Raw genomic sequence first — 13098 nt, forward strand, 5'->3', positions numbered from 1 at the left:
AAATATATGCGTGTGCCTCACAGATGCTTCTACGCCACTTTGTGTGAACGCCTTATTGCCCCAGCACACGGCACATATCCATCGCATCCTTCCTTTCTTTCCCAAATTCAGCTCCCTCCCCCACGCGCCCCTTTCATCCGCGTCCTTTCACGCTCCTCCTTCCCCATCTCATTATCGTTACTCAACCATATAATTTCATTTGTTCATCCCAGAAACCTAAAAAAAAAAAGGAAAAAAAACATAAAATTATGATATTTTTTGCATCAATTCTTCAAAATTTTGATTTGATTTCATCTCGATCGAAACAAAATGACTCAAAATCACAGATTTATTACGTCAAGAGATGGAGCATCATGAAATATAGATTAGAGTGGACATAGTTAAGGGCAATTACGACGTATCTAATATATGTAAAGAATTTAAAATTAATCTCATTAAGCTTATAAATGATTGACATAGACAAAACATTCTTTCGGATAAAGCAATAATATGTACATATAATACTGGCGATTTTCTGATAATTAATTTATTATTGTAATGCGATGTTATTCCTATATCACCTATTAAATGTAAAATTCACCTATTCATGCTTCTTGTTTAGTAGCCTTTTGATGTTGTATTAAAAAAACAATATCCCTTCGGTTCCTGATATAAGATCTAATTTCAGAGTTCATGTTAGTCCTATATGTAAGACATATTTGACATGTTTATTAATTTTTTTCAAATTAATCCTATTGATATTTTCTCAGCAATAATAGTGTAGGAAAGAGAAAGGAATCAAGAAAGATAATTAGAGTATTTTAAAAAAATATTATATTAATTAATTTAACTAACATTCTTAATCTATTCAAATTAGTTAATTAGATCTTACATTAAAGACTGGATGAGTATAATTTTATTGTTATAGATATTTTAGCTAATATGAGTTTACCTGTACTGTAATTAATCTTCTTATTTTTAGAAGACAATGAAAAATTTATCAAACGCTGTAATACAAATCCTGCTGCCTCAAAAACATATGTTGGAATTTTTTTATTTCATTCTTTTAAAGAATGAGTGGATAAAGTTTAGCGCATGATACAAATTAATTTAGCACATACAATTTTACAAACACACACACACACACAGAGATAAAAAATAATCTTGTGCACTCACTTGACAGGCAGACAAGTAATGAGAAGTAAATATTGGAGAAATACAATATATTATTTCTTATTCAAATAGTTTAATATTAGGAAATTTGGTAAAAAATTTCCGTTTAAAAATTTAATTGGCTAAAAGAATCTAAATTTGAGCACATGTAAAAATGATCCGTAAACGTAATATATCTTTTATTGTATATATAACTTTTATATTGATAATAGTTATATATTATTGATAATATCTTACACACAGCAAAAAAATACATTACATTCACATATCACAGTTATACCCACTCAAATTAGATCGTTTTAGCTAATTAGATTTTTACACGGGACTTACCAAAATTAAAATTTCCCATCTATATTATATATGCTAAGCCCCAAATAAGGAAATAAGCCCTAAAAGTAATATGAAAGGGGGAGCGCGTGGGTGTGTCCATTTTTGCGGCGTGTTGCTCTCTCAAGCGTTACGTTTCTCTCATTTCCTTTGCTTTATAAGCTCAGAGATTATACTCAGAATTACGCACAAACCAGGACAGCACAAAAGCCATTCTATTATCGTTCATAACCGTTCGTTAGGCCCCAAACTCAGTTTCATTTCCAGAAATCTCTTCTTTCTTCCTCGTCTTCTTCTTCTCGGTTCGTTTTCATGGCTTCGTCGCCCTTCCAGAGCGATAACAATAGCATTCAAGAAGGTACTACTCTCGATCCTTCAGCCAGCTTCTTTTAATTTTTTTTCGATTCGATTCGATTTCCAGTTTCGAAACCGATTGTTTGATTTGTTTGATTCAGTGAGCGAGAGACCTATACCTCTGGACCAGAACGTTCTGCAGAAGCACGTCGCTTTCTTCGATAGGAACCACGACGGCGTCGTTTATCCGTGGGAGACTTTTCAAGGTTTTTAATCTCTTCCTCCCCCTTCTCTTCGGATCATCTTCTCTTCTGCTCTCTTCCTGTATTTAATTTTAAAACACATTTATGAATATAAATATCTATTATCTCTGATTCGATGCGTCATTTTCTATATATACCCTTTTTTTCACGATGAGGGGAGCCAAACAAAGAAGAAGAAGAAAAGAGAATGGTCTGGAGTGGGGAAAAAGGAGGAAGAATAGTTTTTTAGTGGTTATATTTTTTTTTTCAGTACTCCATAATGATTTTTCTGAAAAATGATATAATTGGTCTGTGGAATCTTATAATTTTTTTCGTTCTCTTGTTCAGCTAAATGGCATCCTTTTAAGTTTAAAAGAGAGGAAAAAAATTGGTTATTTGTGTTATTTGTGATTTATACATAAAGATTTTCTGTAACAATAATTTATTTAAATATTATCTTTGTAAAATTAAATATAAATTTTTATATATTTTAATTAAATTATATTACTAGCTGTCCTTTATACAAGAATTATTTAACTAATTTGAGTATATTAAAAAAATTAGTTAAACTAGTTATTTGTAATAAATATGTACTATTTTCGGCCCTTAATATAAGATCTTAATATTAAGATCTTATTTAAATTTTATTTTGATCCTAAATATAAGATCATAATTCACTTTATCTCTTATATTTATTCTTTTTTATGATAGTTTTTCTAATAATAGTAGTTCAAGCCAATACACTTGATTAACAAGGAATTTTAAGAAACACAATATCTATTTATTATAAATAATTAATTTAACTTATTTTTAATCTACTTAAATTAATCAACTAGCTCTTATATTTAGGACCAGGGATAGTATTGTTTGCCCTATTATGTGTATTAGTTAAAACTACTATTTGATAAAATCTTTAATATATACAACTACTACAAAAACTATCTTTAAAAAAATAGATAAATATGAGAGATATTAGATTTTATATTTAAAATAAAATTAAATATCAAATTAACTCTAAAGGAAGAAATACTTAACAAAAATAATAATAAAAATTTTAATTTTTACTTGAATATGCCTCTTGCAACATTAGAGTTCGACTGAACAAGGAAGAGATCTATGCAATATAATGTATACATATAGATGTGCGTGCATAAATTAATATTTAATTCCAGATCAACTAGGATCTAATTCCGTCATAGTTGGAAAGGAAGCAGCTTTAGGGTGTGGGATGGGAAAGAATTATTATTCAAAATAGAAAATAAAATTACATTATTGCCCTCCAACCGAACATGATGCCCAGGAATTCTCTCTCCGGTGAAGCCGGAAAAAAAGGACTCGTGCCTTCTGTTTCTTGTCCCCTTCTTTCCTTATCCAAACGTGGCACAGAGGAGTAAACTATACTTTCTTTTTTTTCCTCCTCCTGTTTTGTCAAGATAAAATATTTCAAATGCCGCCTCAAGAACTAATTAAGAAATCTGTAAGACGTCAGGTTCATATATGTGTGTGTGTGTGTATATATATATATATATATATTAAATTATCCATGTCGATTCCTCATATTGAAAGTAAGTTTTATTAGGTGTTTGGATAGAATTAAAATCATAGTTTTAAAAGTATTTTTACAGTATGCAAAATAAATATGTGGAAGAGTTTATCTCGATTTACAGAAAAATGTTTTTCAGAAGACTTCTGATGCTTTCCAAACATCCCATAAGTGTGTTAACTGTTGAGGACCAAACCAAATATCTTCAATTCTTCATTTAGTTTTAAGGGATTTATATATTATTGATACCCTCCTTAGATCCTATGAAATCTGGATCCAAGAATTTTAGTCCTGGTTTTGCATTTTTTGTATTTTTTTTTATCGTATTAATCCCAGAACTAATTTGTATGGTAAACTAGAATGTACCTGTTTGACATCATATTACTTAAAAATTCAAAATAAAAACAGCATAATAATTCCATATTAATTTTTCATGGGAATATTTCAGATTAATTTTAATCTCTTGCCCTTTCTTCGTAGGCTTTAATTTCTGCAGTATTTCTTTTGTATATTTTATATAAATATTAATGACTTCAGTTAAAATTAATTTAGTTGTGAAGAACTATGCAATTTTGGGGTAAGAAAATGACTGAATATATTTTTCTTTTTTCTTTTGTTTTGTAACGAAAAAAGGATTAAATGTGTGTGTGGATTAAATTGCAGGATTTCGAGCAATCGGGGGTGGCATCCTCTTGTCCATTGCGAGTGGTTTTCTTATCAATGTCGCTCTCAGTCGCAAAACCCGTCCTGTACGTTTTAAGTTTTAACCCTTTCCCCCTTTTTCTTTAAGTGAAATATAACTGTTCAGAATATTATATTCAGGTGAATCTCACTAATTATTATAAATATGATCCCTTTAGCTTGACGTACTTAACTCAATTTAATATATTATTAGATGTTCAGGTAGTATCTTAAAAAAGTAAGTAATTTTAAAAGCATTTAATCACGCATAATCATTAATCAAGCGCATAGTTAAAGTGGGCTCTCCAGCACTGAAAGAAACATTACACCCGAAGAAAATAGACGAGTGCAGGTCATATATATTTTTCTCAGTAAATCTTGTTTATAAGGTATTTTCAGTATGTTTTATATAGACCAAAAAACAAATTTTAAGATGTATTAACTCTTTATTAAAATATAATAACTTTTTAATTTTATTCTTATTTACTATATACATGTTTCAAGAAAATAACTATATACTCCTCTGGTCTTATTTATAGGACAGAGAGAGAATGTATTTTTTATTCCATTTATAGGATATTGAGAGAAATTTTTTTGTATAGATATATAATTTTATCTTTTATTTATTATTATGTTAGCTTTATTTATAAATAAGACTAGAAAACGACGAAAGGGGTATTTGATAATGACATAAATTAAAGTCAATGACCCACCTGCCACTTAGTACGTCGGCACAAAATTAGCAATTTAAGTCTTTATTGCAATTATTAGATGTTAGTCCCTCCTGTCACTTGGGTAATACTCACGTTGTACAATTTTTACTGTAAATGCAACCTAAGTACCAAAAATCATTATTTTCAAACCATTCTTGAAAATATTCCTACTTCTGAAGTGATCGAAAACTTTGGAAGAAATCTCTTTGCCTCGTAACTTTTGTCTTAATAAGTGTTGGTTCTTATGTTGCAGGGAAAGTTTCCTTCTCCACTGTTCCCAATTGAAGTTAAAAACATACATATGGCCAAACATGGAAGTGACTCTGGAGTCTATGATACTGAAGGAAGGTAAATTAAATGTCACTAATGATAGGGAAAATTACAATAAGTTTTTAAGGAAGGAACATAACTATCAAAAAATTTTAATAATAAATTAGAAGTTGTTATTTTTTACTCTAGAATTTGTTATTACATGTTGTTTAATTGTTATTAGGTCTTTTTTAGTAATTGTGTTCCTTTTTTCAGATTTTGTACTTGATCTGTACTCACAAAATTAACAGCTCAAGCTAATAAAAATGAACAATCCAAGACACTATATATCTATGCTCAATCTTCATGCTTTAAGTCCCATAAATGACACTACAGTTGTTTTTGACATATCATTTTTTTTTGGAGTGAATTCGACGTATCATTTTATTATTTATGGATCAACATTTCAGGTTTGTTCCTTCGAAATTTGAAGAAATTTTCAAGAAGCATGCAAAAACATACCCAGATGCTTTAACATATGACGAGCTCAAGGCCATGATGAAAGCAAACCGAGAACCTAAAGATTACAACGGATGGTAAGTCAGTCGGTCTGATATATCTACAATATATTGCTGAATGAAAAAATTGAAGGGGAAACTTTATTGAAGTGAAACATTTGTTCATGTCCCAACACTCAAGCACTATTATATACTACCTCCGATTTTAATTATAAGATTTCGTTTAGAGGTTATAAACAAGATCTTATAATTAGGACTGAAGGTATTATCATATGCTCCCCAATTCTACTCACAAGAACTGGTCAAGTTGGTATGAATAATCCTCGTGAGGTGGGATATAGGTTCGAATTCTATTGCCATTGTGAGGGTTTCACTAGCAAATAATATATTTATTAAAATCTTCTTGACTTGGTATCATGTGAAATTTATTGAAATCTTCATTGACTTGGTATCATGTGAATGGATATGCATAGGGTGGCTGCCTACACAGAATGGAAGATCCTATACGACCTTTGCAAAGACGACCAGGGTTTACTGCGCAAGGAAACAGTCAGAGCTGTTTATGATGGAAGTCTCTTTGAGAGGATGGAAAAGGAGCACTCTGAGAAGAAAAAGAAGAAATAACTTTAATATTCTTTGAAACGTCTGTGTAATTATTACTTTTGGAATGTTTGTTGTTTCTTTATTTTATCATTTTCTGATTATCATGTCCTTTTAACTTAAGGAGTTTTATGTTGTGTTCAAGTACTAGGAAAATATATGAATGACTTTGTGGTATTTATTTATATAACATATAGCAATGGATTCTAATGTTTACTTTTATGAAAGAATTGCAATTAATAAGTTTGAGTTTGTTAGTTTGATTTAACACATCAACCCCCTCCATCCAAAAATTCAGAAAAATGGCCCATTTTTAAATATCCTTACCTTTGGCAATTCAAGCAAACTAATTAATTAGCCTCAAAACAATTTCCAGATCCCATCTAAAAATGAAAAATAGAAACTTTCTTTTTAGTGTAGGGACCAACTTATTTTAGGGGCATGTGTCAAATGGATTTTGCACTTGCGGTGACATATTTAGCATATAGATACACACATTATTATTGTACATATCGAAGAAAATTGAAAAGCGTGTGTGTGTGTGTGTGTGGAAGAAAGGGAAAAAAAAGGTGAAAAGAAGAAACACATTGGACAACTCACAAGTGAGCCAATTCCATTTCTATCCCAATTTTTAATTCATGAAAGCATAAGTGCTCTTCTAGATGCTTCCCTTTAAAGAAAATGTGATATGCTTAGCTTTCTTGCATGTTAATACAATGAAGAATCAAAAATCGTAGTAATTGGATTTTTTTTTTGGCATAAGAAAAAATGACATTAAAAAAATGCAAGAGTTTAATATTCAAATAGAATTATCAGAGAACCTTAAAAAAGAAGATCATGTGCCCGTTTGGATCAGCGATTGGAAAAGCTGCTTATTGAAAAAGCAGCTTATGGATAAGTAAATGGGGTAAAAGCAAAATTGGATAAGCTGAATTGTGTTTGGATTGGAGTTCAGAAAAGTCCGTTTGCAAAAGTGAGATTGGTAAAAAGTTGTTTGGATTATGGTTGAGTAAAAGTAAGTTTAGTTGTAAAATGACCAAAATGGGCATGAATTTTAATAAATAATAAAAAATAGAAAAAAATAATTTCACATAATACAATGGAATTAAAATAATTTAATATGAATAAGTGAATTAAATTTTAAAATTTTAGAGAAATCAAAAAAATTATTTTAAATATAAAGTGAAAGAAGAAAAAAATTGAATTGAGATAATATAATGAAGAAGTAAAATTTAATGAGTGAATTAGAATTAAGAACTTTAGAGAAATTATAAAAAATATTTAAGAAATGAAGTGCAACATGATAAAAAAAATAAATTAACATAATACAATAAATTTAAATTAATTTAATACGAAAAAGTAAAATTGATTGAGTGAATTAAATTTGAAAGCTTCATAGAAATGAAAAAAAAGATTGTTAATATAAAACTAAACATAATTTAAATGGATAACAAAGTTTTGAACACCAATTGACAAAGTAAAACAAAATAATATTACATAATTAATTAATTGATAAACTATGAATAATTTGGTCTTTGATTGCATCACGAACACGATTCATATGCGATGAAGACTGTGATGTTAGAGAAATACACATATACTATGCGATGAAGACTGTGATATTAGAGAAATACACATATACATTAAACATTTTTTAATTCAACCTTTTTTTTGTTAGAGAAATACGGGGCAACAAGCCATCATCTTATTCCATTATCATTCGTGGGAGAGAGACTCCCAACATATCATTATCCAAATGCTATTTCACGCATTGAGGAGGCACATCAAAAACAGCAAACTCCTTGTCCTGTACAATACTCAAGTTGGCACGGAATGTACTCAAACATTACCCTCCCTAAAAACATGATTAAACTGTAAACTAGAAAAATTACTCAGCTCTTTCTGAATTAAATCAAAAACTTCTCCATCTTGCAATTGCTGCAACATCCAGATCATTGAGGACGAATAAGTTTCAAGGATTAAATAATTTATATTGCTCTCCCTCACAAGTCGCAAAGCCCTCAGAATTGTCCACAATTCTGCTCTAATTGCCGGGCATTTTCCTAGCTTTTTGGTGAATCCCCTCATCCAAATGTTATATCAGCTCACACACAGATCAACACACACACACACACACACTCCACATGCTTCGATCAATCGCCTATCATTGCCAAATTCATCGAAAAGCAACACAAAAATAGGAACCGGTCAACCTGTCTCAGATCAGACCACCTGACGCTTGCCAGAGGTAGATCGGACACTCTATTCCACTGGGAGGCTAAGAAGTCGAAGCACACCTCACATGCACCGGCAGACGGTGGCGACCTGGGTTGGAAACGCCGACAGCAGCTTGGAGAAGGACGAGACGCGATGAAGGACTAGGCTCTCAGTCACTCAAAGCCACACCGAAGACAATGACCCCACGGTAGAGACGCGATGGAGCTGACGACGACCAGGTGTCGGTGGTTCTAGCGAGGACATGACAGCGGACGCTGGGCTCCAGCTCGCAGTCGCGGAGAGAGTTGAGGCGGAAGAAAAAAACGAGGTGAAGAAAAATGAGAGATTCCTAGCTGCTGAAGTAAAAAAAATAACCCCCTGACACTTTTCAACGGTAAAAAAATAAGCTCTTAAAGTGAGGAGATAAGCCACAAATTCTGCTTAAGCCTGACCGCCCATTTTGGAGCTTAAAATGTATAAGCTGCTTCTTTTTTTTTTTTAAGCCCAGCCAAACACCGCCTCTTCAACCAATCGGGCTTATAAGTAAAATAAGCTGCTTTTAAGCCCAAATAAGTCTTGCCAAACAGACCCCATGACATAACTTCAACAGACATATGACAAAAATCCTAAAGCAAAGTTAAAATTTTCTGCCAAGTTATGATAGATGCATAAATGAAAAGGTAGATCAGCAGGAATATAAATGAAGAACTTCTAGACAGTTGACAATTAGTAATGGCTTGAATCTTGCTTCCATTAGGGTTTAGGGTTTAGGGTTTATGTTGTGTTAGTCGCTATAAATAACAAATAACAACTTTGTTTGAAGTAGTCGCTATACCATTGTGAGTGCCTATTCAAGCGTCAAATATCATAGTTTCCTTTAGGTGGAGTTTGGACATCCATTCACACTTGTAAGAACTTGTTGTCTTGTTCCTGTGTTTGGATAGTATTGGAAAAGAATATTTGAGATTTAAAATAATTAGGATGATTAAGTATTTGAATTTTTTAAAGAATTTTAATGAAATGTTTGCTTGGATTTGGATAATTCAAATCTATAAAATTTTATGCAGCCAAATAGTGAATTTTAATTTGTCCAAATCCAAATCCAAATCCCCACTAATCCAATAATATAACCCATATTTTCTAGTTTATTAAGGATTGAATTATGCCAAGACAAAAAATTTATGAGTTGAGTTGTGCGGAGTCGAAATTTAAGCACTAAATCGGGGACCAAAACTCAATTTTTTTCTTTTGTAATGTCATTTTTTTTTTTAAAAAAAATAAGTTTTATTGTCAAACTTTGGTAACAATCATGTACAACGCAAATGGACTGAGTTTGATGGCCCAAAAAAAAAAAAAGAAAAAGGGTCTGAATTTCATATATTATGAATATCTTAAAATGGGTGGGCTATCCACAAGCCCATTTAGGTTGTCCAATCCAACCCACAACCTACTGTTAAAAAAAATCAGTAATGACGTTTATTATTATTATTATTATTATTTTAAAAGTAATTAGTGGAGAAAAAGTCCTACGGCCATACTCGAGAGGAAAATTACCACTCCACCTGAGTTCGAAACGCATAAACCTCGGGTGATCAGCTCATTTGGCTTCTCCACTGGAAAAACCCTACCGAATATTTAGTTTTGCGCCTTCGTCGCAATCTGCAGGGCGTCAAGCTATGAATGTTTATTGCATAGCCAAGCCTCAAGCTCTGCAAAATGAAGCTAGTTGAAGGCATTTTGATCTCCTTACTATCCAAGATGTTGCTTCTTATGCGCAACCTCTTTCAAATTGGTCGGAGAACTTCCCTCCGAGTGAGCTCATTTGCTATTTCATATTCTGAAAACCCTAGTGCGTCTGGTGCTTCATCATCGTCATCATTGTCACGTAGTTCCTTCATTGCTTGCCCTTTGGTTTGGTTCACTAGTTTTCTTTTTGTATTTAGATTCCCTTTTGTCTCCAAGTCAAGCCCCCAAGGTTGTATTGATGACATTACCTCTGACTCATTGCGAAGCATGTCACAAAATGGCCATTGGGATGATCCAAAAATGGCCAGTATATTTACATCAGCATTAGCGCCCATTTGGGTGTGCAAGGTTTTGGGGAAATTGAAGGACGATCCGAAGCTTGCCTTGAGGTTCTTTAAGTGGACAAGAAGCCAAATCGGTTTCCGCCACACCAGCGAATCGTATTGCATCGTGGCTCACATTTTGTTTTGTGGGAATTTTTACCTTGATGCAAGAGAGATACTTAGGGAGCTAACTTTGCTAAATATAACACTGCCAGGTTATGATTTGTTTGATATGTTGTATTCGACAAGGAATGTTTGCCGTCCAGGCTATGGAGTATTTGATTGTTTATTTAGCGTATTAGTTGAGTTGGAAATGCTTGAAGAAGCTAGTCAATGTTTTTGGAAGATGAAGAAGTTCGTGGTTCTTCCAAAAGTGCGATCCTGTAATGAGCTTTTGCATAGACTTTCGAAAGCAGGTAAAAAGGAATCATCCATGAAGTTTTTCAGGAACATGGTTGAGGCTGGCCTTTCACCCACCATTTTCACATATAATATAATGATAGGATATTTGAGTAAAGAAGGAGATTTAGAAACTGCTAGGAATTTTTTTGAAGAAATGAAACGGATGGGCCTCACTCCAGACATAGTGACATATAATTCTCTCATTGATGGACATGGAAAAGCAGGCTTATTACATGAAGCAGTTGATATATTTGAGGAAATGAAAGGTGTAGGATGTGAACCGGATGTGATAACCTACAATTCTCTAATTAATTGCTTCTGCAAATTCGAAAGAATTCCTCAAGCTTTTGCTTATCTGCATGAGATGAAGAAAAGGGAGTTGAAACCAAATGTTATAACTTATAGTACACTTATTGATGCATTTTGCAAGGCAGGTATGATGCTGGAAGCAATCAAATTTTTTGTTGACATGAGACGCCTTGGTCTTTTACCTAATGAAGTTACATATACGTCTCTGATTGATGCAAACTGTAAACTAGGTAATATGGTTGAAGCATTTGCACTGGCAAATGATATATTGGAGGCTGGACTCAGCTTAAACAATGTGACCTATACCACTTTATTGGACGGTCTTTGTGAAGATGGTAGGATGAAAGAAGCAGAGGAGTTATACAGGGGAATATTAGAAGCTGGAGTGGCTCTTAATATAAAAACTTATACTGCCCTTGTTCATGGATATGCTAAGGCTGAGATGCCTGAGAAAGCAATGGATATTTTGAAAGAAATGAAGAAGAAAAGCATCAAATCAGATATATTGCTTTACGGAACCATAATATGGGGCCTTTGCAAGCAGAAGAAGATTGAAGAAGCAGAGGCTGTAATACATGAGTTAAAGGATTGTGGTCTAACTTCAGATAGTTATATATACACAACCCTTATGGATGCATATTTTAAGGTTGGAAAAACGACAGAGGCACTTAATCTGTTTCAAGAAATGCAGGAACTGGGCATTGAGGCAACAATTGTAACCTTTGGTGTACTAATAGATGGCTTATGCAAAAAGGGATTGATCCAGCAGGCAGTTAATTACTTTGGCCACATGAAGAGCATTGGTCTGCAACCTAATATAATGATTTATACTGCTTTGATTGACGGCCTTTGTAAAAATAATTGCCTTGAAGAAGGAAAAAAGCTGTTCAATGAAATGCTGGATGAGAAAATGAGTCCAGATAAAATTATTTACACTGCTTTGATTGATGGGAACCTGAAGCATAAAAATCCACAAGAAGCTTCATGTTTACGGGTGAAAATGGTTGAAATGGGTATGGAGTTAGATTTGGTTACTTATACTTCATTAATTTCGGGTTATTGTGACTGTGGTCTCTTACAAGAGGCAAAGTCATTGCTTGATGAGATGGTTGCAAAGAACATAATTCCTGATGAGGTTCTTTGTATTCGTCTATTGAGAAAATATTATGAACTAGGAGACATAACTGATGCTCTGGCTCTGCAAGATGATATGATTAAGAGGAGCCTGATTGCTGGACCCTTTGATGTTACAGCTTTTTCTGTACACACTTAAGAGGGAAATCTTGTTTTTCTTAGTCCATTTTTCCCAGTTATAGTGACCCAGCAATTAGGATTTTGAGGCTTGATTCCAGGATTGAATAACATAATTCAAAAGAATATGGTGCCTAATTATGGAAGGGCAATTGCCAGTTCCACTTGATGCTTCTGGAAGGTACTCTTGTGTGAGTTCTGCTTCCAGGGTTCCCCTTGCAAACTTTTGTGTGTAATGAGACCAGAGAATGATATTCTTGTTCCTGAGGATAGTTCTTCTCGGTGAGTGATGACCGTCTGCCTAAAATTTTGAATTATATTCTTTACTGGGCACTTTCATTGTAAATTATTAAGTTAGAGCCTTTTCCTTGCGACTATTAAGCTCCATGAAGATTTTCCACTGTTTATTGTTCCTTGCAGGAATCAACCATGTCAGAACAACAACTTATGTGGAAGATGTGAAGGATTTCAGCTACAGTTGATGATTCTTTTATCACTTAGATGTACAAGGTATTTTATACTTTTTAAACA

General features: G+C 32.9%; 2 protein-coding genes across 2 annotated transcripts; both read left to right on the top strand.

The window, feature by feature from the left end:
- The first annotated feature begins 1651 nt into the window (after window positions 1-1651).
- LOC114747149 (probable peroxygenase 4) lies at window positions 1652-6539 on the top strand. Its single transcript, XM_028935440.1, has 6 exons — window positions 1652-1837; window positions 1935-2039; window positions 4222-4307; window positions 5206-5300; window positions 5672-5797; window positions 6193-6539. Exons 1-6 carry the CDS (start codon window positions 1792-1794, stop codon window positions 6341-6343), a joined length of 609 nt encoding a protein of 202 aa, XP_028791273.1. The 5' UTR covers window positions 1652-1791; the 3' UTR covers window positions 6344-6539.
- A 3606-nt stretch (window positions 6540-10145) lies between these two features.
- Window positions 10146-12774, top strand: LOC114747142 (putative pentatricopeptide repeat-containing protein At2g02150). The gene has a single exon (XM_028935436.1). The coding sequence runs from the start codon at window positions 10253-10255 to the stop codon at window positions 12587-12589; it is 2337 nt and encodes a 778-aa protein (XP_028791269.1). The 5' UTR covers window positions 10146-10252; the 3' UTR covers window positions 12590-12774.
- Window positions 12775-13098: the final 324 nt, after the last annotated feature.

Source organism: Neltuma alba, unplaced genomic scaffold (assembly GCF_004799145.2).
Source record: "Neltuma alba isolate B1F8T4 unplaced genomic scaffold, ASM479914v2 tig00005224_pilon, whole genome shotgun sequence".
Lineage (NCBI taxonomy): Eukaryota > Viridiplantae > Streptophyta > Magnoliopsida > Fabales > Fabaceae > Neltuma > Neltuma alba.

Coding starts and splice junctions, on each gene's coding strand:
- LOC114747149 (XM_028935440.1), top strand. CDS start 1,792: ATGGCTTCGTCGCCCTTCCAGAGCGATAACAATAGCATTCAAGAAG. Junction 4,308..5,205: donor TCAGTCGCAAAACCCGTCCT/GTACGTTTTAAG, acceptor CTTATGTTGCAG/GGAAAGTTTCCTTCTCCACT. Junction 5,301..5,671: donor GTCTATGATACTGAAGGAAG/GTAAATTAAATG, acceptor TCAACATTTCAG/GTTTGTTCCTTCGAAATTTG.
- LOC114747142 (XM_028935436.1), top strand. CDS start 10,253: ATGAAGCTAGTTGAAGGCATTTTGATCTCCTTACTATCCAAGATGTTG.